Source organism: Centroberyx gerrardi, chromosome 19 (assembly GCF_048128805.1).
Source record: "Centroberyx gerrardi isolate f3 chromosome 19, fCenGer3.hap1.cur.20231027, whole genome shotgun sequence".
Lineage (NCBI taxonomy): Eukaryota > Metazoa > Chordata > Actinopteri > Beryciformes > Berycidae > Centroberyx > Centroberyx gerrardi.
Window position 1 is genome coordinate 13,840,103 of NC_136015.1, and position 23,479 is coordinate 13,863,581.

Genomic DNA, 23,479 nt, shown 5'->3' on the forward strand with positions numbered 1-23,479 from the left:
CTTTAATGATCCCCATGGGCAAACTGAGTTTTTGCAGCAGCAGAGAATATGATGTAGATAAGAACAAGACAATTAGAGAACAATGGAGATAATACAACAATCGATTGGAATAATTGAACATATTTAGAATAGTAGGCTATAACAAAAATATATTATATTTGCTGACAGATTTATAGGTTTTAAGTGCAAGTGTGCGCCACTAGCTATTCACACTATCAGGTGTACAAGTGAAAGAACATACAGAAATGTGCAAATATGCACTGTAAACTATTCACAATATCAGACTGACAGATGGAAGTTACATATGTGCTAAAATTGCGCAGAACGTACACACACACACACACACACACGCACACACACACACACACACACACACACACACACACATTAGCCAACTTAATTGTATGCAACTTGGAAAAATGTATTCTTTCTTTCTTTCTTTCCTTCTTTCCTTTTACCTCTTTATACGTATTTATTCATGTAGGATATTTACTTTTCTTTCCGGAGCCTGCTTTTGCTGGACTTGTTGAACTGTGGATGTCAGTATCATGCTGTGCTGTGTATGATTTAAGTATGACAGAGATGCGTGTTTATGTGTTTATCTTATTTAGTAAAATCCACTAAATAAGTAATCATGACATGTCGTGTCGATGCAAGCCATGCAGCTGTTGTGTGTTGTTGACGGCCCAAAACTTGATCCACGTGCTCGCCTCTGTTTACACTGCTACGCGCTGACGTCACGGCGGACCCCACCCCACGGCGAGCTGCCTGGCAACATGAGAGAGCGAACAGGAAGATCTGCTGCAGCCAAGTGTGCAACCTGCAGGCTTTGGACCTAAAAGTGTGACAGAAACAACGCTCAGCTTTAGGATGGAGGATGCAGAGCAAGGTAATTGATTTGCGGAGATGCATTTAGACTGGCAATGTTGTCACCGAAAATATTTTCAAAGTACCGACTTGGTTAGCTGTCTCCAATCAAAGTTAGCAAGCTAGCTAACTTTGTACAGTAGACTGATGAGAACATATGTTACTTTTCAAACTCGAGTGAAGTGCAGTTTTGGTAACAAAGATGCCAACGGTCGAGGTGACTTTTGGAAAATGGAGGGATAAAAATTAAGCCCTTGTGTTTCACTGTCCATCAAAAGAACACGGAAGTACAATATTACACAATATTTGCTTCAACATGTAGCTGTTAACTTAGTTCAGAGAAAACCTAGATGAGGAAGTTGTAACGTCTATTTGACCGCAAAAAGACAAAAAAAAACTTTGATAGGCAGTCCATAAGTAACGTTATACCGTAGATTTTTCAGGTGGATGTCATAACATTCAAGATTTTTATGAGTTTGCATTTTGATGCTTGTCAGATTTGGTGGGAAATCCTTGTTCTGCAAAATGTGAACTGGGTTCATTTGGATTTGTTCTATCCTCACAGTACGTTTGACAGTTGATTAGACGTCCTAATATCGCCAGTTTACTTTTTGAGTCAGGTGACATTGTCCATTAATAGTTCTGATATTCTGTGTCCACTTCTGCTTGAAAACAGACATGAAGATGTAGCCTAAAGAAACATAGGCAGAGCAATGAGTGCACTATGCAAGTTGTAGTGATATGCTGACACTTGAAAATACCACACTCCTATTCCATATCACTACTAACTATGTGGGAGGGTTACATGGTTTGTCATTGTGGTTTAATAAGCCCAAGCACACACAGGGTGGGTAACCCAGTCTGCCAAGCATCCTCACATAAAGAGAGGAGATGAGTGTGTGACCTGCAGGTAGCTGTGAATGCATTCTTCCTGTCTCTCCTGTCCCATACCTGGACTGTGCCTGTCTCGCTAGGCAGCCATCTGCTTCCTCTTCCTCTACACCTCTTGCTCGCCCTCCCTCCCTCATCTTCCAGGTTTGTTTACTTGCCTATTCCCACAGCTGCTTTTCAGGAGAGTGTTGTGTTTTGGTGTAAGACTTTTTTTAGGCTATTAGACCTATGCAACAAAGAAAACTGCTTTATAAGACTCAGCTTAGTCAATCCAAAACAGTTCAAAAGTGTTTTTTCTTGCGTTTGATTCCCACGTAGCAAGACCTTGTAGGTCTTGTGGAATGAAGCAGGAGGCACAGGTTTGTTTGTTCACCCTCAAGGGGATGCCAGGTAAACAAGCCACAGCCCTGACCTCATTTCCCGTCAGCAGAAAGTTTCATCTCAGACAATTTTCACCCCCTTGGTTTCAGGAATGTCATTTCCTGAAGTCCGTATGTGTTGTGCTTTGTGACTTTGCCTCAAGGTGCAGAATCCTGAAATGAAAAGGAAAGAAGTGTATTTTTTTGTATTTTGACATGAATTGACAGATGTAGTTTGTTATTGGTTGATAATTCACGCTTCTAAATATTAGACCGAATGAGATCCGTGTCTGTCTGAGAATTCTGTCTATCCCTGTATATGTGACTTCAGAGGTGCATTTTCAATCTTCCCTGTTGTCAGTATTTCCTGTAAGGTGTAATGGGACCTATCCATTTTTTTTGGTCACGCTGCCATGGCAACAGACTGAAGTTCATTTCATTATCACACGTTTAATGCAGGTAGCTGCGGTCGCTATATCCTGGCACTGTCTGCGCTTGCATCCTTATTATTCTTTTTTCCTTGTCACTTTCACCTTATTATTACGATTTCGGCAAACTCGCCCCTTTTGAATCTGAGGTGTCTGCCTCAATCAGGATATCCCTCTTGGTGTTCAGGTGTTCTTTCACTACTTTTTGCCAGAGGTTCAGGTGACACACACCATGAAAAGGAGCTAGGCTAGCCGGTTTTAGCAGAAGGCAGGCCAGTGTGCATACTGAGTGCCCCAACTGGTGCTGCCCAGAACAAGTGTCAAGGGAACGGGCTCTTAGTCTCTCCTCTCCTCTGTTTGTGTATGCTTAGATGACCTTTGTTGATAATACGTGCATCTCTTGTTTGTGCTTTCTTTTCCCTGTTTAATGGAGTTGCCAATGCTTAGTTACTGTAGGCCTACATTGGTCCATTTTTGCTTGAGGGGGAATTTCTTTCCTCCAGTTCTCGGTACAATGTCTGGAATGTTGATATGAGATTCTCTTGGAGGACTAGCCCACGGTCGGTGCTCGGCTATGTGACACAGAAGACTTGGTTAATATGTAAGCATTAGTGACATTTGTACACCATGAAAAGAGGATGTTACATTTTCATATGTTTTGCCTGATGGTGACAAAGTCTGGACATAAGCACCAGTTTCCATGCACAGAGGCTCCAGGCTTAAAGCTTTCACAGTTCACTCCATTTGTGCTAAGTCTGTAAGTTGTCTGTTGTTGTGCCTTGATTCACATCAGCCCACTCAAATTGTCTTATTCCCAAAGCATTGTCTCTGTTACTGAGAAATGGTATTCCAGGCCTACGCACACTGGCCTAATGAACAGAAATGTGTGGGCTTTGATAGACATTTTTTTTGTAATTCCTCCTGAAGTAACCCAGAATATCTCATTGCAGACCTTTGTATATCTACAATTTGTAATCGGAGTTTGTTGTAGCATGACAAAGAAGCCATGCTGTGGATCCTTTGACTATTGAGATAGCCTATCTCTTGTTTTTTGTATTTCTCAAATCAGATTTTCAAATGGGGATCTCGGTCAGGCTTGTCAATCTGTCTTGTTTTTCCCACTAAGTCGTCTAATGAGATTGATCATTATGAGGGGTGGCCAAAGTTTACCTTATTAGATTTCAAGGAGGCACAACTAGCTGCATTCAGCTGTGTGGACAGTCAGAGGAAGTCAACATCCCCCTAACCCTGCTGAGCTGATCTGTTTCAAAGTCTGACTCAGCCTTATGGCCGGTCTGTGGCCGGTCCATATCAAGACCATTTTGTTGAAGGAAAAAAGACTTCTCAAGTCATCATTTACTTCTGCATTATTACATGACTGAACATTTTGTTACTATTGTAGTCATGGGGTTTGCTGCACATGGTGCAGTTTTTTAAGAAATTGTCTAATAGTAAAGGCAGTTGCTTCACATGCTGCGTAAGCATATTTTTGTGTGTCATTTTCGGCCATATGGATTATCGGACCAAAAATGATAGTCATGACTAGTAGGAATTCATGCATTTCAAGGGTTGTCATGATATGTTAAATATTGGTCTGATATTTTTTTTCTAAGCTCAAATTTCATTAAACATCACAGCAACATAGGACAAATACTATTGGAGTGAAACTGTCTCTCTGTGTTTAAAACATCACTCAGACTGACTTTTCAGATTGGCTTTAGCATCTCGTGTTCCTGAACAGTTAACTCTGTCACACACGCCTGACTGGCCTGTTAGTTTTAAATGGATGTATTGTAGATTTAACCTAGGGGTGTTTGTTTTCCAAATTCATAAGCTACTCTAGCTGGAGATACATGTCTACATACCAGTCACTGGCGGCCTCAGGTGTTGTTGAGGAACTCTAACAAGGGTTTGATCTTCTGGGCTGTTAATAGCTGAGCTAATACCCATAAATAAATGACATTGCCTATGACAGGACAAGTTCAGGCAAGTATACTTTTCTAATTCTTTATATGAATAAAGAGGACAATGTCCTACTGTGATATGAAATTGCAATGTTGATTTATTGATTTTATTATATAATTGGATATAACTATGGTTTACTTTTATCATCTGATGAATACTAATTGTTATCATCTGATGAATAATTGAATGACTCGAATAACACTACATTTCCCCATAATTAATATCCAAATTTTTTGTGTCATGTTTGTGTTATTGTAAAACTAAAATCAGCTGCTTATGGGCTTTGGTAGCTGAGTAAAAAGTGGAAGCTGTAGAAATGATTAACTCAAAATATGTCAGTGATATTGAATTTTCCATTGACCTGTGAGATTTGGCCAAGCAGAGCTCTCGCCTGTCTGGCAGCTCTGGGATCAGACAGATCAGACGTCCAACATGACACTGTAGGGAGAAACTTTGGGCCTCACTGTAAAACGGAGCAAGTCTAGTGGGCTCAAAGGGTCAGGTGTAGAATTGAAAGCAAAATGTGCCTGCACACAGTCTATTAATTTCCCTTGCTTTCATTATTCCAAATAACTACAACATTGTTGTTTGGTGTGGAATAATAAAAGCACACTTTTTGCCTTTTAATATTGTTTATCTGTATGTTCAACACCAGTTTTTAAGAAGATCTACAGGGAGGTGCATATACTCTGTTTTTCATTCAGGTGTAGAGAATTACCAACCCAAATTATGTCCAAGCTTCAACTTGCAATCCTCTGTTTCCTTTATTTGAGAGCAGGGCTAGGTATGAAAAATTAGACTTATAAGTACTGTACCACAATTTGGTGTAAATACTGATATTTAATTATCAAAACGTATTGAAAAGCTTATTATTATTATCATATGATCATTATATTCTTACGAATCGATCTCAAGGTTTCTATTAGTTTATGGACAATTTTTATTGAGGACATCAATTGTAGCCTAATCACTGTAGACTAAGTAGCCTAACTGTATAAAGATTACACAGAAAATATTTTGCTGTGTCACATAAGGAAGGAACAGTGAAGGACGTCATTGTTCATTCAACAAAGAAATGCATTTAGGACAAAGTGTTGTTTTTAAACCATTACTAAACTTGAAGTATCAGAAATGTTATTGAAAGGTCTTGGTGTCTGTGGTCTAAGGCGCGTACCATGTAACCACAACGTCCTGAGTTTGAACCTGGCCCAGGACCTTTGTCGCCAGACTAACTTTTACCAGTAGATAATTTGGTGGCACCAATATTTTCATCTGCAGACTGCTTCACATGTAATAATTAACATGTCACATATACCTAGAATGTGACATTGTGCTGTATCAACCTGATAAACAGAGGCTAGATAATGTGCTGCAGTAGGTCATGAAGTAGGCAATGTTAGGCAACTCTGTTCACATCCTCTTTTTAACAGATTTTGGTTTGCATTAGTCAATCTCACTATCATGCCATCATGAGGTGAATTCTTATTTGTTTTTACAACTTACAACTTCCCAATTGGCAGACGCTTTTATCCAAAGCGACGTGCACATGAGATTTTAATACAACACAAGCAAGCATCAAAACCTTTTTATTCAAAAGGTCTATCTGAGACAGCCAAAGTAGAGTGTGGCAGACCTGAAAAACCACAACCAAAACACTAGCTAATGGTAGGCAAAATCTCTGCAATATCTACACTCAGCATTCACTTAAGGTACACCTCCCCATTTATACAGATAGCTCCCACTTCCAAACAGTGAGTCCCACATGTATAGGCTAAAGCATGCAGACAGGTGGAGAGGTTCAGTTACAGTTTGACTAAATGTTAGAATGGGTAAGGTGCGTGATCTAATCGGCTTTGAACATGGTATGATTGTTGTTACCAGATGCACCGTTTCCAGCAAAAATATCCAGTCAGTGGTAGTCTTGTGGCCAAAAATGCCTTGTCGATGATAAATAATACCAAAATGGACTAAATGAGGAGCAGCAAGAGGGTGGTGCCAAATGTAAGGCTCAAGTGTAGCTACTTTATGCAAATTTCAGGCGTCTGGAGCAAATGTTAGCGAATAGAATGGCAGGTGTCTGATTGATGTCTGTTCATGAATCATCTCTGTCCAAGTTCTGCCTGTCCTACCTAAGAGCATAGAGGGAAAACTAATTATTGCTGTTTCTAGCCATGTATGCTAGCTTGTATGATGTGTCTCTCCAAGATGATTGGACATTGTAAAAGATAGAATCAATGATTCTCAACAAATAAAACAAGATCACGTGACCCATAACGCATATTTTAATTTAAAAAAATCAGATAAAGAACTTGTGTGCCAAGCCAAGTAGCATTCAATTGAGAATTTATTTAGGAATAGGCCCTATACTGCCAAATTTGCCTACACCCATTTCCACATCCACGAAGAGGGGCATTGTCAGTGGACACACGCTGTTAGGCGCTGGTGCCACATGTCGCTTTATTTTCTGAGGGAGAATTATCAAATTAGTCAAAATTCCAGAGTCTTGGATATGAAGAAAAAAATCAGTGACACAACTGGATAAAATGGTCGCATTCTGGAGCCCTGCCCAGATGTGTACAGGGACTGTAGTAGACTGGTGGCTGTAGGCTTTCTCTTCTTTTGGCTTGGTGGAATTTCCCAGTCAGAATGGGCTACATCTGCCACTCACAAATGAGAGCATTCAGGACTAATGGCTATTCATTAAAGAGAAGACAGTGAAACACTGAGTAGTCAGGCAGCGGAATTGAGAATAAGTGTTATGATTAAGGAAACATCTCCCAAACCCACTTCTTCAAAACCAGGGTCTTCCATGTATTTGGGATGACATCCTTTAGTTTGAATGTGTCAGAGCGTGTTTGAAGAATGAGCCAGATTCAGCATGGTTGCCTTTATTCTTCAGCTGTTACGTAGATGCCTCTCTACAATATTGCCTGGGAGAGCTTGGACTAAATAATGATTAAATATTCTTTATTTATAGAGCACTTTCAGAAGCAGCTATAAAACAGAAACAGGAGCATATTAAAAACATGGGGCCAATGAACCAAATAGGAGAAAAACACATATTTCTGAAATGACTCAAAAACTTAATAGTAAGATGAAAAGATGGCACTCCTTATGCAATAAGGAGGGTTTTTGCTTTAATGTCCCTTCATTCAGTTGTCCATTTACTGTGCTCCATCTCTGTCAGCCTGTTCCCTTTAGCTGTAGCCAATTGTTTGCCTCTCTTCTTTCTGTTTACCCATGATGCATATCTCTGGGCACACTAGCTGCAGCCACAGTCATCCATGTCTCATGATTCTTGTTTTAGGCTCATCATGTGACGGGGTGCGCCATGAATAATCAGGTAATTGATCTCATGCTGTGTTTTATTAACCACTTGGAAATGGCTGTTTGTTCCTGGTTACAGTCTGGGTCGATGGGTGTAATGGGGTGTTATTGGCGTTCTTCTACTGTTTTCCAACTTTCTCAGGCGGGAGGTGTAACCTGAAGTACTGGAAAAGAGAAAATTCCCTCATATTTTACCATATTTCTCTGTTTACTCAAATTTTATTTTGTTACTGGATAATTCAAGATAATACAGGACTAGATTATTTAAATAGTGGTTGATTAATCAACCAATCAAAATAAGCACTTGCTGTGACTGGGTGGTCAGATATTAGTTTCAAAGCAAATTCTTGACTCTGATGACGTTTGCATTTATGATACTAAATCATTTATCCAATTCAAGCACACTGCTGATATTTTCTTTAAACAAATGTCACATGAATGCAGCGTCACTCATGATATGAATCAACAGCTCTGTTGGTAAGAGGGGCAGCAGAGTAAAGTAAGGTTGAGCTTAGTATTCTGCAGGGAGCAGCATTGCTGCATTTTTATGAAGTTCTGTTGAGTCTCAGTATTGTTTAAGATGTTGTGAAAGTGAAGAGCACTAATTTAATTGATTTTCCCATTAATATGCATTTGGCAGCTATTTTATTTTGTCTGACTACTTTTGGAATAAATCGGTTAGGCTTAAAAAGGGTCACATTGTATTGCATGATTATGCCTATGGATGGAGTGGTGTATTTTTGTGCGGGCTTGTGTGTCTAAGCCTTTGTGTGTGTGTGTGTGTGTGTGTGTGTGTGTGTGTTAGACTCTCAGCACTAACTGATGTACAATTTGGCAGCTGGCCAGCTAAGATGAATTGGAAGAGCAAACATCCAGGTTGTAGCAGCCCTTTCACTGCAGAGAGAGGGGAGCTGGCAAGGATTTACTGTCCTTGATGTATATGTGTGTGTGTGTTCATGTGTGTGTACATGCCTGCAGGCCTGTTTTTGTACTTTGTGTGTGTGCATTGCATGTACATGTTCACGCTTGATAGTTTGCTTACAGTATGAGTGATCAGTGACCGTGTGCGTGTCACTTCCGAAGTTGAACTTGCTGAAGGGAAGCACTGTGCAATGGAGCCTGACTCTGAGGATCATTAGGGCACACCATAGTTGCCACCATGCTTTGCATGACCTACAACCTGTCACTTCTATTATGCAGGGCCTTCTCACCGATATCCACTGTTGTCTATTCACTGTTGTCTGTGAAAAACACATGTAGTGTGAGGCTCAAAGGGATTCTTTTAGTGGAGGCACAGGTCATGTAGTGGCAAAAAAACACTATGCTGTCAGTGCTACAAAAAAGCTCCAGTTTTTTTTTCTACTGTAATTTATAGTAGACTTGTCAACAATGTTTTGTGACCATGGAACAAATCCAAACCACATTGGAAATTGAGTATCAATGAGAGAATCAACTATTTTTTCTCAGGTTTCAAAATTTGGACTTATTGGTGGTCAAAATTTCTGTAGTGATGTTTTTCTACAGGACACATTGATGTGAGGATTTGTTTTTCCTCTGGCCTTGGACAGTTGAGTCAATATTTGTGAAGATGTGCAGCTATGCCTAAGCTTGTAGATTTTGTCCTTACGCAATAGCCTTGCTTTTTCCGCAGTGTAGTGTAAAACCAAGACTCTATCCTTTCATGTCATCAAGATATACAGCCTGGAAATGTTCCACTGACTGTGAATAACTGACTGACTTTGTGGACAATCCCCCTGGGTGCTCTCATAGTCACCTTTTCCATCCTTTCCAATTGATTCCCAATGGTCAACGTTAGACCCAGGGATTAGGGGACAGAGCAAACTCCTCCGTCTTGATCCTGGCTCTAGGGGACAGTGGAAAATGATCACTAATGCAGATATGAATGCTGAATTTTACTGCTTTTCCCTGCTAGGGATAGCAAAATAATCCCGATTTCTTCTTCGTTCTATAGGTCTCACAGCTTCTGCTCATTCACTATGTTGTTTACAGTGCCACACTAAATCTTTGGGAGCATGTAGTCAGTCATAAGTTTTGTGTTTGATTTTCTATTTCACTGCAGCCTTGAGTGTCAGCAGTTGCTTGAATATACTGTTTACTGCCTACTGTATGAATGAAATGGGACATGACCTTGAACAAAATGACACACCATGTTGTTGTCGGATTCCTGCCTTACGTTGTAGCTTTGCTTTTCAGCAGTGTAGTGTGACATGACATAAAGACTGCTGTAGGAATCGCAGAAGAAAAGCATTCAGTGAAAGAGATGAGTGTGTATAGTTGGTTCATATAATGATCAAGGACATAGTTTCCAAAGAGTTTTGGCCATGTGAATGACTATACTAGCATGCATGAATGCACACACAGTGACACATGAGCGTGCATACACACACATGCACACACAAATTCTCTTTCCTACACACGGAGCACTTTCCCACAAGATCACACACACACACACACACACACACACACACCTACACACACACACACACACACACACCACACACAATACCTAGTGTAGCCTCTGGCGTCTGCTCCCCTCCATTCTAGCTGACTAGCATTACTGCTGCTCCAAGCTGGACAGGCCACCCTGGATTAGTGCTGTGCTGTAATCTGGGACACCGCAGATTACGCTCTCTTATCTCATGGGCCTCCCCCCCCCCCGACACACACACACATATCACGTGACCAACGCACACAAATGGGACCTTTTTTTTTTATTTTTTCTCCTTGGATGACAAGATGGATGGCGGAAAGTGAGGGAGGGAGGGAGGGAATGAAGAGAGAGAGAGAGACCCGAGAGAGTATTGAAGCTGGCATATAGAGTGTCACGCAATACCAAGGCAGAGCTCCGCTGTGTCCCACTAGCTCTGCTAACGGTGGCTAGTGTCTGAAACCAGCACTGATTGCGCAGATGGATGTTTGAAGGATGGATTGACTGTTTTGCAGCGACCATTGGGATTACTCTGGAGAGGAACAGGGAGGGTGTGTGTGTGGAGAGTATGTGTGTGTATGTATGCAATAGCAGCAGCGCCAAGGGACAGGTAACTTATTAACAGCAAGAAAGGAGCAGAGGGTGCACAACGCCTCGGCCTGTTCATCATGCAAGAGCCTGCTGCGGAAATGGAAAGCGTGGCTGGAGCGTTCTGAAGACTCATAAACACAACCTGCGCCACTATACACACACTCTCGCCTTCCAGCTACCTTAAAGCTAAGAAAACCTACTCCCACATGCATACACACTCTTGACATTGTGTGTGTCACTCTCTTAATTGTCACACACACACAAACACACACACACACCAGAGTCTGGGACGCTGTAAACAAGGAGAGACACAGAGGCCGGCAACACGCGCCCGGATCACATGCAGACAATCAGCATTTGGCTCTGTTAGCTTAGGTAGCGGTGGTGGTAGAGAGGTGGCGGCCGCTCCATCTGACGACACACTTCAAGCAGCAAGAATGGACCCACTGGAAGAATACCACTCTCCCTTTGACTTTGAACAAGGAGTCAACGCCAGCTACCTCTACCTCTCCCCGGCCTACAGCGACACGCCGCCCAGCTCGCCAGCTGTCAAAACCAGAGGTAATCACAAGGAGGAAAGGGAGAGGCCAGGCCAAGGATGTGGTGTCCGTGTGTGTGTGTGCGTGGGTGTGTGTGTGTGTGTTAGACAGAGAGAGAAAACTTGGGTTTGGTCCATGGGAGGGGAATCATTTTGGGGAACAGAAACAGGGAGGGAGGGCGTGATATTTGGTGTGATGTAATATGTGTGTGAGTTATGGTAGTTTCTTGTCAGTTTTCAGCTGAACTTCAGTTAGCTTTCAGTTTGCTAGTTTTCATTTTATAATTCATTTTTTAATATTTGATTTGTTTTTAATGCGATTGAGCTGTTTTTTCATATTTTGATTATTATGATGATTGTTCCATGCAAGGAAAATTTGGGGATTTCTTTTTAGGGTACACATTTAGAAAATTGCCTTTAGATAGCTGAAGTTGGTCTATATGGATTGTTTAACTAATATCCATGGTCTAACAAACAATGTAAAATGATTTATGTTGTGTCATTTACTTGGAAGTTTTCATCACAACCCTTTGTCTTTATTTCAGCTCACTGGACCTCTTTTCATGCCTATTTTAGTCTTGGCAGTGTGTTTGTCGTTCCATGCTGTTTGCATCACATCCTGATCTGTTGAATAAGACTATATGTCAGGGCCACATGTTGGTGTCAACTGAAAGCAATTGTTACCATGGCGGGGTTTCCCAAAGACTGTCTCAGCCCTATCCATTGCCTTACAATAAAACGAAGTTAAATCCAATGATTAGAAGCTTTTGGGAAACCTGCTCCAGAGAACCAGCAGCCACTTAATAGCATCAGCCTATGTTGGAGTGCAGTAAGCTTCTTCATAACAAAGCTAGTGTGAGTTTCTGTTTGTGCTGAGTGCTTTGTTGGCCCTGGAGTAAGTAGTTTCGCCAAGCCATGTCAAAAAGAAAAAGCTTTTTTTTTGGTTTCGTTTTGGTGGGGTGTTGAAGTGTTGAAGATTGTCAGATCATGGATGCACCTATATTCTGTATTTAAACAATACTATTGTATGCTACATGGGAGTGAACTCATAGGAAACCACTTAAAATGAATGGGCTATTAAACTAAACAAAGACTACATTATAAATTATTTCATACATCCGTGTGCTGCTTGCAGATTCCAGTCATCATTAGTCACAAATGGCTAAGCCACAACAGCAAACCAAATACCAATTTCATAACTGTAATGCAATTATCAAATGATTAGGCTACATTAGTCCAATGGATATTAAAAATTGCAAAGCTCTTTTTTTGGCTCGTTATCACAAAAGCGGAGCTAATTATGTGCTGGCGGTTAGGCAAGTCCGATATAATTATGCTCTGTCCAGGCGTGCTTCAAGTCCTGAGCCTTGTTTTTCTAATTGGTCGTTATGGCTGTGACAGCCACAGAGAGTTAGATGATCATGGGGCCGAACACGTTGGCGTAAGAGGAAATGAGCTAAAACAAACGGGGTAGGGCAGTAATCTGGGTGAGGTGTTGCAAGCCAAACTTCTGCCTACACTCACACACACACTTCTCTCTCTCTCTTTCTGTTTGTCTCTCTCTTTCTCCTTGACTGTCTTTCTCTCTCGCTCCCAACACCCACATGGATGGGTACACACTTCCTAGGCACACAGTCACACATGCGTAGCTACCCCCTGCCTTAGACATACAGATCTCACTTCGGTGCCTGCAGGAATGTATTACAGAGCACGGGCTGTAACTCCTGAGAGGTGTCAGCCTACAGAACCTGTTCCTGTATCCCCGAGGTGCTGCTGGACTTCCCCTAGCATCTCATAGAGCTGTGTGCTTTATGCGGTAGTATGTTGCATGCAAACTAGATATGAGCAGCATTATGTAGGTTACTAATATTTCAAAGAACCTTCCAAAGATAATATAGGCCTAATAATTGTTGCTCTATTGTAGAACACTTAGTTGAGTAGGAGTGGCTGATTTGTCCCATTATTATTAGATGAGCTGCTATGGGGGAGGTGTCCTTTACAGAAGCCTGTCACTGTCAGCAGGTGTGTGTGTGTGTGTGTGTGTGTACAGTATATATAGCATGTGTGTATGTATGTGGTACTGCTGCGTCATCAGTAAGAGGAAGAGAGTGCAGATGGAAGAGAAGAGAGAGAGAGATGTGAGAGAGAGAGCTTAAGGGCAGATGAGGTGGAACAGTGGAGGTGGTTTCAGGGGTAAAGGAGAATTTCCTGTGTATTTATTCTCACTTAATTACTGTAACGCCTGCCTCCATTTCCTCTAAAATTATTTGTCAGTGATTTCCAGCTGGATCTTGTGTTCGCTCGTGTTTCATCATCACAGCACGTTTTGACATGTAAATATTTGCTCTTGAGACGTAGTCAATCAGCTCTTCTCTATTCCCATGGCTTTAATTAGTGTTAGAACTCATAATGGCGCGGCCCAGCTCTTGGCTTACGCTAACCAACGCTGTTTCATTACATGTCAAGAGAAATTGGATAGACTGAGAAAAGTTTGTATTTCACAAGCAGCCCTCCAGGCGGTTGTGAGGAAATTCCACCGTTTCATGATTCAGTGTCACTGCCCTCACCAAACCTCCATTTCTCTTGGTTAGGAATGTTTTTCAAGTTTTGGGGAATGGGGCGTGGCGGGAAGGAGAGGAGAGGTGCCAAGGTGCTGGAATGGAGTGGGAGGGGAAGATATGGAGATAGTGTGTTAGATGAAGCGTGTACTGTATGCTAAAGCGTTAGCATGTGCGCTGCACAGAGCTATCCACCAGAGACGGAGAGATTATTTTGGTGCCAATCCTCATATTGGGTAAGATGGCCAAGGCGCCAAAACTCCCGAAAAGTCAAAGTAGTCCTTTAAGCCACAGCTGGATTCCTTTATTCCATGACCACATTTGCATGCCAATGAGTTGTCTCACTAGGTTGTTGACATAAACAACTGTAACAATCAATCAAAATGCAGAACAAGATGTTCTCCTTCATTCTGAGGGTAGGCTAATTAACGGATTAAATCTATTACAGTGTTATTTGGCTCCCTACAGTATTTACATGGGGCAGCGTACAAGGCCAAGCCCGGTTTTCCACATGATACTGCAGCTCTCTGTTCCGTGATGGTAGTGGGTTCAGATATTAAATATTTTAATTATGAAATCTGCTCTCTGGTCTATTTTGGCCTCTTTTCATCTCATGCCTCAGTTCTGTCCCCTGCTGTGGTATGTGCATAAATGTTGTGGTAACGGCACAGTGTGCGCCTCTGAAATTCAGTCTCCAACTGTTTTTTTTATCCCTTCCCCTCACTGTTTTATTTGACTCTTTTTTTCACTTTTTTAGTTTGCTCTTTTTTGTTCCTTTTCAGTATTTTTGTTTTTACCTCTACCCTAAATCAATGAAACAGGTGAGACCAAATGAACTGAAAAATGCATTCAGACACCCCCATTCCACCCCCATATCCTGGCCTACCATGAATAACACACTCACCCGCTGTTGGCCTTTTGACTGACGGATCCTAACAAGCCCTCGTTCTCTTGTTCCCTCTCGCTGTCTGAGCCCAGGATGTCTCCATCTAGAAGGTTCTCTGTATTATTGATGCGCTGCTGCTCCTACTGGCTGCAGCCCTGTTGGAGACTGGCACATCAAAGAGGAGCGCGAGTGTGTGTACTGTATGTGTGGAGAGAGCGAGGTTTGTGTGTAAGAAAGAGAGAAAAAGTGTTAAGTTGTTTAGTGTAAGTGTACGAGCATGCATGCTTGTGTGTGTGTGTGTTCGGGCACGTGTGTGTCTGAAAACTCGGGTTTGTGCTGTTGGATCTTGAAAGCTTCTCCCCACTCCCCCGAGGAAAGTGCCCACCATCAAACAGCATCCTTAGCATCTCTTAATCTTCCTAGTCCTACTCCCTGCTGTCCTTCACCCATTCATGTGCTACCAGCCTCCTCTCTCCTCCTCATCCTCCGGAGGAACCGCATGACAACTTCAATTTGACAGCCAGCATCAGCTTACCACTGTCATGCCACCTGTTCGCTGTCGTGAAGCAAAACTACATGTGAATATGTCTTAAAACAAAACAAAACGAGCTATTTGAAATCGTGGAGGTGTGCTTGATTTATGTCTCCTGACACTTCAGCAGCCTCAAAATGGATATTTAACTCGCTAAGTGAGAACAAAGGATGAATCCAATATTGTCTAATTTTGTTATCTCCCTTTCTCCCTCACCCCATTCCTCTTTCTCTCCATCCTTCCTCTTCATTCCCTCCCACCCTCTCCCCTCTCTTTCTATCCTACTCCTCTTTCTGTCTCCTCTTTCTGTCAACTCGTCCCTCTCTACCGTCTCTCTCCTTTCCTCCCACCTACCACTCCCTTCGTTTCTTAAACTGCTTTTCCCTCCATCCCTCCCTCCTTTCCTCCTGTCTTTCCTTCCCTTCCTCCCTTCTCTTACCTCTCTCGATTTTTCTACTCCTTCCCTTCTCCTTTCTTTTTCTCCCTCTGTACAATTGCCCTCCCTTCCTCCTTCTCTCCCGACATTCTTTCATCCCCTCCCTCCCGTTTCTCCTCATCCCTCCCCGCTAATACCATTACCTCCATTTCCTCTACCTCTTCCCACCCTTCATCTCCCCCTTCCTCTCTCTCTCTCTCTCTCTCTCTCTCTCTCTCCACCCCTCTTTCCTTTCCCTCCCTCTCTCACCCAGGTACCCAGCAGCATCCGGACGCCATTCCGGAGGTGGGGGAGGATGCGGTGTCGGCCGTCAGCCCCTCTTCCCCCGTCCCCACCATGACAGACGAGGAGCGGGAGGAGCTGCAGGGAGAGTTGGCCAAGGTCAGGAGGGATCAGGGATTAGAGAGGTGGTGGGTCAGCGGGGTCAAGCCCAGGTTAGACCCGGGCTGTTGTATTTCAAGATAGCTGTCCTTACGAAAACAGCGTTACCGCTTCCTGTTTCTCAATACATTGCTTTTTCTTTGTGTGTCTTCCAATACTGTCTTCAGAAACACACTGCTTCATGAATAAATCTACACTATTTTGATGACATGTTTTCAGATTCTAGCTTAAAGTCTATGCATCATCTTTGTTATCTATGTGTAATGTATACTTTAAGGCTGTTTTACTTCCAAACACTGTTAAACTTCTCTGAGTTTGGCTCTGCTGCTTTCTCCTGGTTCTTCACCACGCTGACTTCAGATGGATTCTAACAGGACAATGTGAAATGAAGCATAATGCGTGTACGTGTCAAATGTGAAAAGGGAATAACTGTCTGTGTGTGTGTGTGTGTATGTGTGTGCCTGTGTGTGTCCAGGTGGAGGATGAGATCCAGACCCTGTCCCAGGTCCTGGCGGCCAAGGAGAAGCATTTGGCGGACATTAAGAGGAAGCTGGGTATCACACCGCTCAATGAGCTGAAACAGAACATCACCAAAAGCTGGCAGGAGGTCACCACCTCCAACGCGTGAGTGCTCACCTACCACCCCACCCTGCCATTTAACATGCTTCATAGTGCCATAAAGGTGGATGTTAAGTCATTATGACAGCTTGCTGGGTATCAAGTCTCCAGCCTTTTTCCCCTTACTATATATGCTATTCAGTAGATGATTTTATCTTATTATCATATATTTTTAGTGTAGGTGGTCCAGTGGAAATTTAATTCAAAGTACTGTTAGTGTTTGAGTCGTCGTTTAACCAGTGCGCTACCTGGAACCAGCACAACCACAACCAACCATCACACATAGTATCTTAAAATCAAGTTATGAACGTCTAGTATGCAGCCTCAGTTCTCTAGAGAAATTGTCCACCTTTCGGCTAGGAGCAACAAACAGTTAGTTAAGGAAGCATAATCTTGGCTCCTGCTGTGCAGCTGCTATGTGAATAGAAAGTTTGTTTGAAGCTTGGTGCTTTTTTGATAAGGTTGAAAGGTTTTTCAGTCTTTTTGTAGCCTGACAGCATGGTCAGCTCTCGGTGCTGTTGGGGGAGTTTTTTTCCATTCTGAACAATGAGGAAGAAGAAGTGAGTGCTCTAAAGAGATCTGTAGTGAACATGCCGCCTTTGGCCTATAACATTGAAGTTTATTTCTGACATTGATGCTTGTCTTCTTCAGTCTTTGATTTCTCAGTCTCTCTTCATCGCCCTCATCTCCTCTCTTTTTGCTGCACATCCCCCATTTATCCCTCTCCCCCCTCCTTATCTCTCTCTCCCCTTCCTTCTTTCTCTCCCTACCTCTGCCCCCCCCTTAACCCCTTGCCATCCTCCTCTCTCTCCCTCTTCATCCCTTTTTCTCCCCCTCCCTCTCTGTGTCCTCCTCCTCTCTCCCAGCTATAAGAGGACATCAGAGACGTTGAGCCAGGCAGGTCAGAAGGCCACAGCAGCTTTCTCCAGCGTGGGCTCAGCCATCACCCGGAAGCTTGAGGATGTCAGGTGAGGCTGGCAGGAGACGGCAACACTGGCTGCACACTAGAAGACATGATGTTTTGTGCAGAACTTATATTTAATGACCACATCTAGTAGGTAAAGTTTCCATTCTACTGCAAAATGTGTGCTCCATCCATCCATTTTCTTGCCACTTAGCCTGGTCAGGGCCACAGTGGCAACAGCGCAGATTACCTTTTCCCCAGCAGCTCCCCCCAGCTCCTCCTGGGGATCCTAAGGCCTTAGCTAGGTCAGCTGGGAGATGTACTCCCCCCCTCCCCCAGCATGTCCTGGGTCTCCTCCCAGTCGGCCATGCCTGGTAAACGGTGCTGAGGAGTGAATATTAACCAGGCTTTCACAGATAGGACAAAACAATTCATGTTTAACAGCTAAATTCCTCCATAAACTACAGATTTTTCCGTTGATCCGTAGCCAAAAGTGAGAAATAGTAAGTGTGTTTGATTTTGTCAGATGGGTTAAGATTTTCACCGATGTAACATGATTTGTTTTGTGTCTGGGAGGGAATTAGACATGGCTATGGGCAAGTTTATGCAACAGAATATGACCAAAGAGAGGAAGTTATTTTCTATTATTGATATGCAGCCATACCTTAACTCATTCCTGCCTGTCCCCTACCCCGCATCATCCCCGTTGATATCATGAGTTGTGGATTTGGATTTCTGCATTGATATGTATTCTGCATTCATTTTAATTGATTCAACTGCATCACTGTGAGATTAGTGTGCATACACACACCACAAATGCCAGTAACTTACATCAATCCTTGGCCTTTGCAGGTTGCAGTCTATTTCCAATACCTTTGGGTAAGACTGCCAAAGCTAGTTCTAGTCTGTGTATCTACTGTTACACTGGGTGCCTCATAGATGATGATGATGATTACTTCTTAGCTGTCCTGTCAGTGTTGTGACTATTTGGCTGCCACAGTGTGCGCATCTTCTAATTACTTCCAATCTGTCTTCTACCATCTTTCTCACTTTGCATGAATATAGTTAGTTTAGGTATGCCTGTTTATTCACCAGAGCCTACTTATACCACCAGGGTCCTTTTTATGTGCATCTGTGTGGGCAGTAATGTGTGTTTGTGCATGCAATTGTGTCTCCATGTATTTATTTGCAGTCACATATGGTATAGCCAGTAGTCAGTACAAGTTGAACCACCAATTCCATCACTTATAAACTATTAATTCCCAAGACCAATTATAATACGATGCACAGCTACATCTCGCTTTTTCTGTTATCTACACCTAATTCATAAAATGGAGGTTTAGTGCTAGCCAAAGTTTAGAGAAGTGACCTTGTCGCCATCAGCAGCTAGCAAAATCCACCCCCGCCATTGAGCAAGGCATCTAACCATAACAATACATTATTACAAGACCAAAAAAAAAACCGAAGGCTCCTAGACCCAGCTCCTTCTATCTGAAACCGAACCCCAGCGGATCCCTCTCCCCCAGATCCTAATCTCTCTTCTGCCCTCTCATCCTTCCTCTCTCTGGATTACTGGGCTCCAAACAAGATTATTAGGGGCCCCAAAGCTGCAGTATGCTGAGAAATGCACCCTCACGTATTAGCCAGGACGTATAGCTGTTTTGGGGGTGGGGTGGGGTGGGGTGGGGTGGGGGGGTCGTCGAAGGGGAGGGGTGTGTGTGTATATGTGTATATGTGTGTGTGTGGGTTTGATGACAAGATATTACCCCATAATACACAGGATTAGCACATCATCTACTGTGTTAATACACAATCAATTTAAATGGGATAAAGCAGGATTTATAGGATTTATGCACTTAGGTAGAATAATCACTCATTGAACGTATATAGTAGAATAAATGAGGGTTTGTGTGCTGTGCTTGCTGTCTGTTTCTGTCTTGCTCTTTTCGTCAAACACTGCCTTTGCTAACAGCCTCTACTAAGATAGGCACTAACCCCCCTCTCTTGTCCTTAATGCTGTCGGATAGCATTCGCTCACTGCAGCACTCCGCTAGTATGCCTGTCATGAGGTAAGGCTACTCACAGCTGCTTTGTTGTAAATTTCAGTGTCACATATATGGTGCCGTTTGAGTTTCAGATGTTGAATAAAACACACGATTGATAGAGATAAAGGCCATACATTGAACAGACTCTGTTTTTGCAAGAAAGAATTGCAGAAAAGAGAGACTTCCTTGGCTTCTGTTCTGTCTTTACATTTTATATTTTGCATAAAAAAAGGTACAGATGGTGTAGCTTGAGGTTGCTAAGAGCAACCACTGCCAACAGCCTCTGTATCAGTTATCAGTGAAGCTGCTGCCTTAAAACATTAACATATGTGCTGCATGCTTTCCTGCAAACTGATTTGACCTAAAATCCCTCAAAAATATCAGAAACATTTTGCATCCAGCAATGTTTTTGTAGAACCAAAAAAAGGCTGTTTTATACACACAAATGTTATATTTTTTTAAATTATGTCTAGACATATTTATTGTAAGTTAAGTGAGTTGAACATGGCTGCTTTTATTAACAAGACAACTTTTCAAGATGCAAGTGTTCTGGCTGTTTCCTGCTTCCTTACCTCTTTCATCCTGTACTTCCTTGATATTTTCTTTGTGAAAAAAGGACACAGACAGCTCTGATGAACACCTTTTCAGCAGAACTGAATGTAATGGGGTCACTTTAGAAGATCCTCCTTTGTGTGTTGAGTATCAGATAACGTGACCTCTAAAGGCATGGTTACAGTGGATGCTCCATCTCCCCTTTTTTTTTTTTTTTTTTTTTTGTGCATCTCCACTTTCCCAAAGTTCTGTCAGCATTTATGAGGAGGTCAGGTGAGTCCGCACACCGGAGCTCTGCCATGTTGTCACTCACTCTCCCATGTCTCTTCCTCGTAGGAATACGCCCTCTTTCAAGTCATTTGAAGAGAAAGTGGAGACTTTAAAGGTAATGGACTAGGTTTCCCTGGTGATGGCCGGGCCGTTCTGTCCACACACTCAGGCATGCTCACTTCAAAATGTTAAACTGGCAATATGTCAAACCCCAGGCCTGGGAAATCTACCAGCCAGTTGCACAGGATATTTCATTCATTTAGTTAAAACCTGGTTCATTCGTCGTAATATTTGTATACTAGTGTGTTTCCTCCGGGTGCAATGTCAAGATTTTACTATGAAGCCAGGAATCAATTCCCCAGCTCAATGAAGTCTGTTGAAACTGGGGAGATGGTATGTGTGCTAACTCAATTTGAAACCATCACCCCTTCAATCACTATGTTCATATTCCTATTTTTAGCTTCATCAGATATTCCTACAGGTCACAGGAGGTTCATCATCTCCGTAATTTCAGTGAAATTACAGTGAAAACAGTATTGAATCACTATCAACTTTTAAATCACTTAAATAACAAGCTACTTTCCAAAGACTTGTTTTTATGTAAGGACTTTTTATCTTTATGGACCATTATTTTGTGGTGTTTGTGTTTTTGTAATGCTCTTTCCTTCATTTAACTTTTATTGTGTGTGTTTTACTATTATGCCTTGATTTTATGTTTTTTTTATGTAAAGCATATTGTAAACTCTGGTTTTAGGATAGTGCTGTTTGAATAAAGTTAATCATTGGTATTTTTAATCTCGCCCCTCCTTCCTCCTCCCTCTGCCTCAGACCAGGATGACTCCGTCGGTGTCCGACAGTAACGATGGCGACCAGGACGACAGTAATCCGACCCCCGAGTCTTTGCTCAGCCAGCCTGAGGACACGCCCCTCCAGGAAGCGCCGATGCACTGAGACCCGCGTCGCCCTCCTGACCCCGAACCCCCCCCCCCTCCCTCCACCTTTTCACCCCTGAACCGCCAACCCCTCGCCCCTAAACTCTTGTGTGCCAATCTCCCTTCATTGGAAACAAATGACTTCCCCCAGCCTTCCTTCTGATCCAATTGTCCGGTCCTTTTGTGCGACACGTGCGCTCACATGTTACCCGACGTGGAATTGAAAGCATGGGATGGGTGGAGGCATGCGGTCTCATGCCGATCGTAGGCTTTTGAGTCTATTTTGGCTGAGAAGAGCGCACACTATGGCAGAAATGATAGAGAATTTGGATGCAAGGCTTCTGTCTGTCCTCCCTCCCTTATAACTTTTCGTTTTCCTTCCCTTTTCCTCCTGCACTCCTTCTGTCCTCCACTCTCTAACCAGCAAAGCACAGCTCAAACTGATGCCAAACACGTGCTACCACTTTTTTTTTTCTTTTTTTCCTTTATTGAATTATGGCTGTCATTGGCTATATCGCATTTGTACGCTTTGCTATGTGTGTTTGAATGACAGTCAGTGTTTTAGAAGATTGCACAAATGGAGAAGGAATTACACTTACACCTTCTTTTCTTTTCTCTTTTTTTACGTGAACCTGGCGGATGTTGGCCTGTTCCTTCAACTTGGCCGTTATCGTTACATGTTGGATTTGTTGTTATACGCACTCGTTTTCCTCCCTCCATTTTGGGGGGGTGTTCCTGGTTCATTATGGGTAACCATTTTGGGGCTAATCTCATTTTGTCATTTCCTTTTCCTTCATTATATCAATCTTAGGATACCACAACAATGTATAGTAGTCTAACACTGTGTTCACGGTATGAATGTATGCCTTTCTCTCACAATTTCAAGTCATATATTCAATTTCAAGTCATATATTGTAGGTACAACGCTTTGTATAATTTAACCCACAGTACCGAGGTACAGATACACTCTTCTCTAGCATGTATGCTACGGCTGCAGCCACTAACTCCAAGGCTTCCCAAACACACCTTTGAGTAAAAATCATCCCTTCTCCATCGTTAACAATTGGACAGAGAGGACCTCCCTGCTAAGATAGTTTCAGGAAAACGAGCCAAGATCGGCAGAACAGCGGCAAAGCAAACACACAGTCAAGGTTCAGCCTTGACCCTGGGCGAGAGTGTAATAAATGTATCTGTCTTTTCCAGAGCCAGAGTCAATATTTGAACACTTGTCCATTGTTTCTGCTAGGGAGGTAACACCTAGCCATCCCCCTCCATGTAATACAAAAAAACACAAGGCAAGTAAAAAAAGCCACTGGATATTATTTTGTATACTAATATTAAATAGCAATGTAATAGATTAGCAAATAACATTTATATTTTACACCCCAGGTTTACCTACAATGTGCAATTTTTGTCCAATGCGATGATTATAAAACAGATTAACAGTACATGTTTTCCTTGTGTTTTTTTTCTAAATGTTTGTTCTGTTTGTAGGAAATGTGTTGTTAGAGGATTGCGCAAAATGATGAAAATCTGCTGCTTTCGATACAGCCTTGGTCAGATGAAGGATTATATTTATATATAAGTGTTGCTTTTCTTATATTATTAACAAGTGTCCTAAGAAGACATCAGGTCAGGTCAGAGGAACATCTTCAGACAGAATCCTTTCTTTCCTTGAGTTGGCCTGAAAAAGTCTGTGGGTTTGTTCAAATTATCATACTGCCACTTAATATATGGGATATACGAGGAACTATTAAACTATTAAAACATTACTCTCAAAACAATGCACCATTGGCATCTGCAGACAAACATGGTGTATTCGGTGATTTAATTTTTTCCCTATATCTTCCTATCATTTAACTTAAAGTAAGTTTGCAAGTTAATAAACTTTGTGTACCACATTGTATCCAAAAGGAGCTTTATAGCAGGGTTCAGGATGGAGGTTAAATC

General features: G+C 42.3%; 1 protein-coding gene across 2 annotated transcripts; it reads left to right on the top strand.

Annotated features, from left to right (window-relative positions):
• The first annotated feature begins 780 nt into the window (after positions 1 to 780).
• On the top strand, positions 781 to 22,977 carry tpd52 (tumor protein D52). Of its 2 annotated transcripts, XM_078290450.1 has the most exons (6): positions 781 to 889; positions 16,081 to 16,208; positions 16,684 to 16,832; positions 17,693 to 17,794; positions 20,664 to 20,712; positions 21,426 to 22,977. In XM_078290450.1, the coding sequence occupies exons 1-6, from the start codon at positions 871 to 873 to the stop codon at positions 21,546 to 21,548; spliced, it is 570 nt and encodes a 189-aa protein (XP_078146576.1). In that variant the 5' UTR covers positions 781 to 870; the 3' UTR covers positions 21,549 to 22,977. The 2 variants fall into 2 exon arrangements, with proteins under 2 accessions (XP_078146576.1, XP_071757629.1); XM_071901528.1 differs by lacking the exons at positions 20,664 to 20,712; positions 21,426 to 22,977 and having other exon boundaries at positions 17,693 to 17,798.
• Positions 22,978 to 23,479: the final 502 nt, after the last annotated feature.

Excerpts from the sequence above, each read along its gene's own strand:
- tpd52 (XM_078290450.1), top strand. Across the intron at positions 16,833-17,692 it reads GAGGTCACCACCTCCAACGC|CTATAAGAGGACATCAGAGA; the intron begins GTGAGTGCTCAC and ends CCTCTCTCCCAG. Across the intron at positions 20,713-21,425 it reads AGAAAGTGGAGACTTTAAAG|ACCAGGATGACTCCGTCGGT; the intron begins GTAATGGACTAG and ends CCTCTGCCTCAG.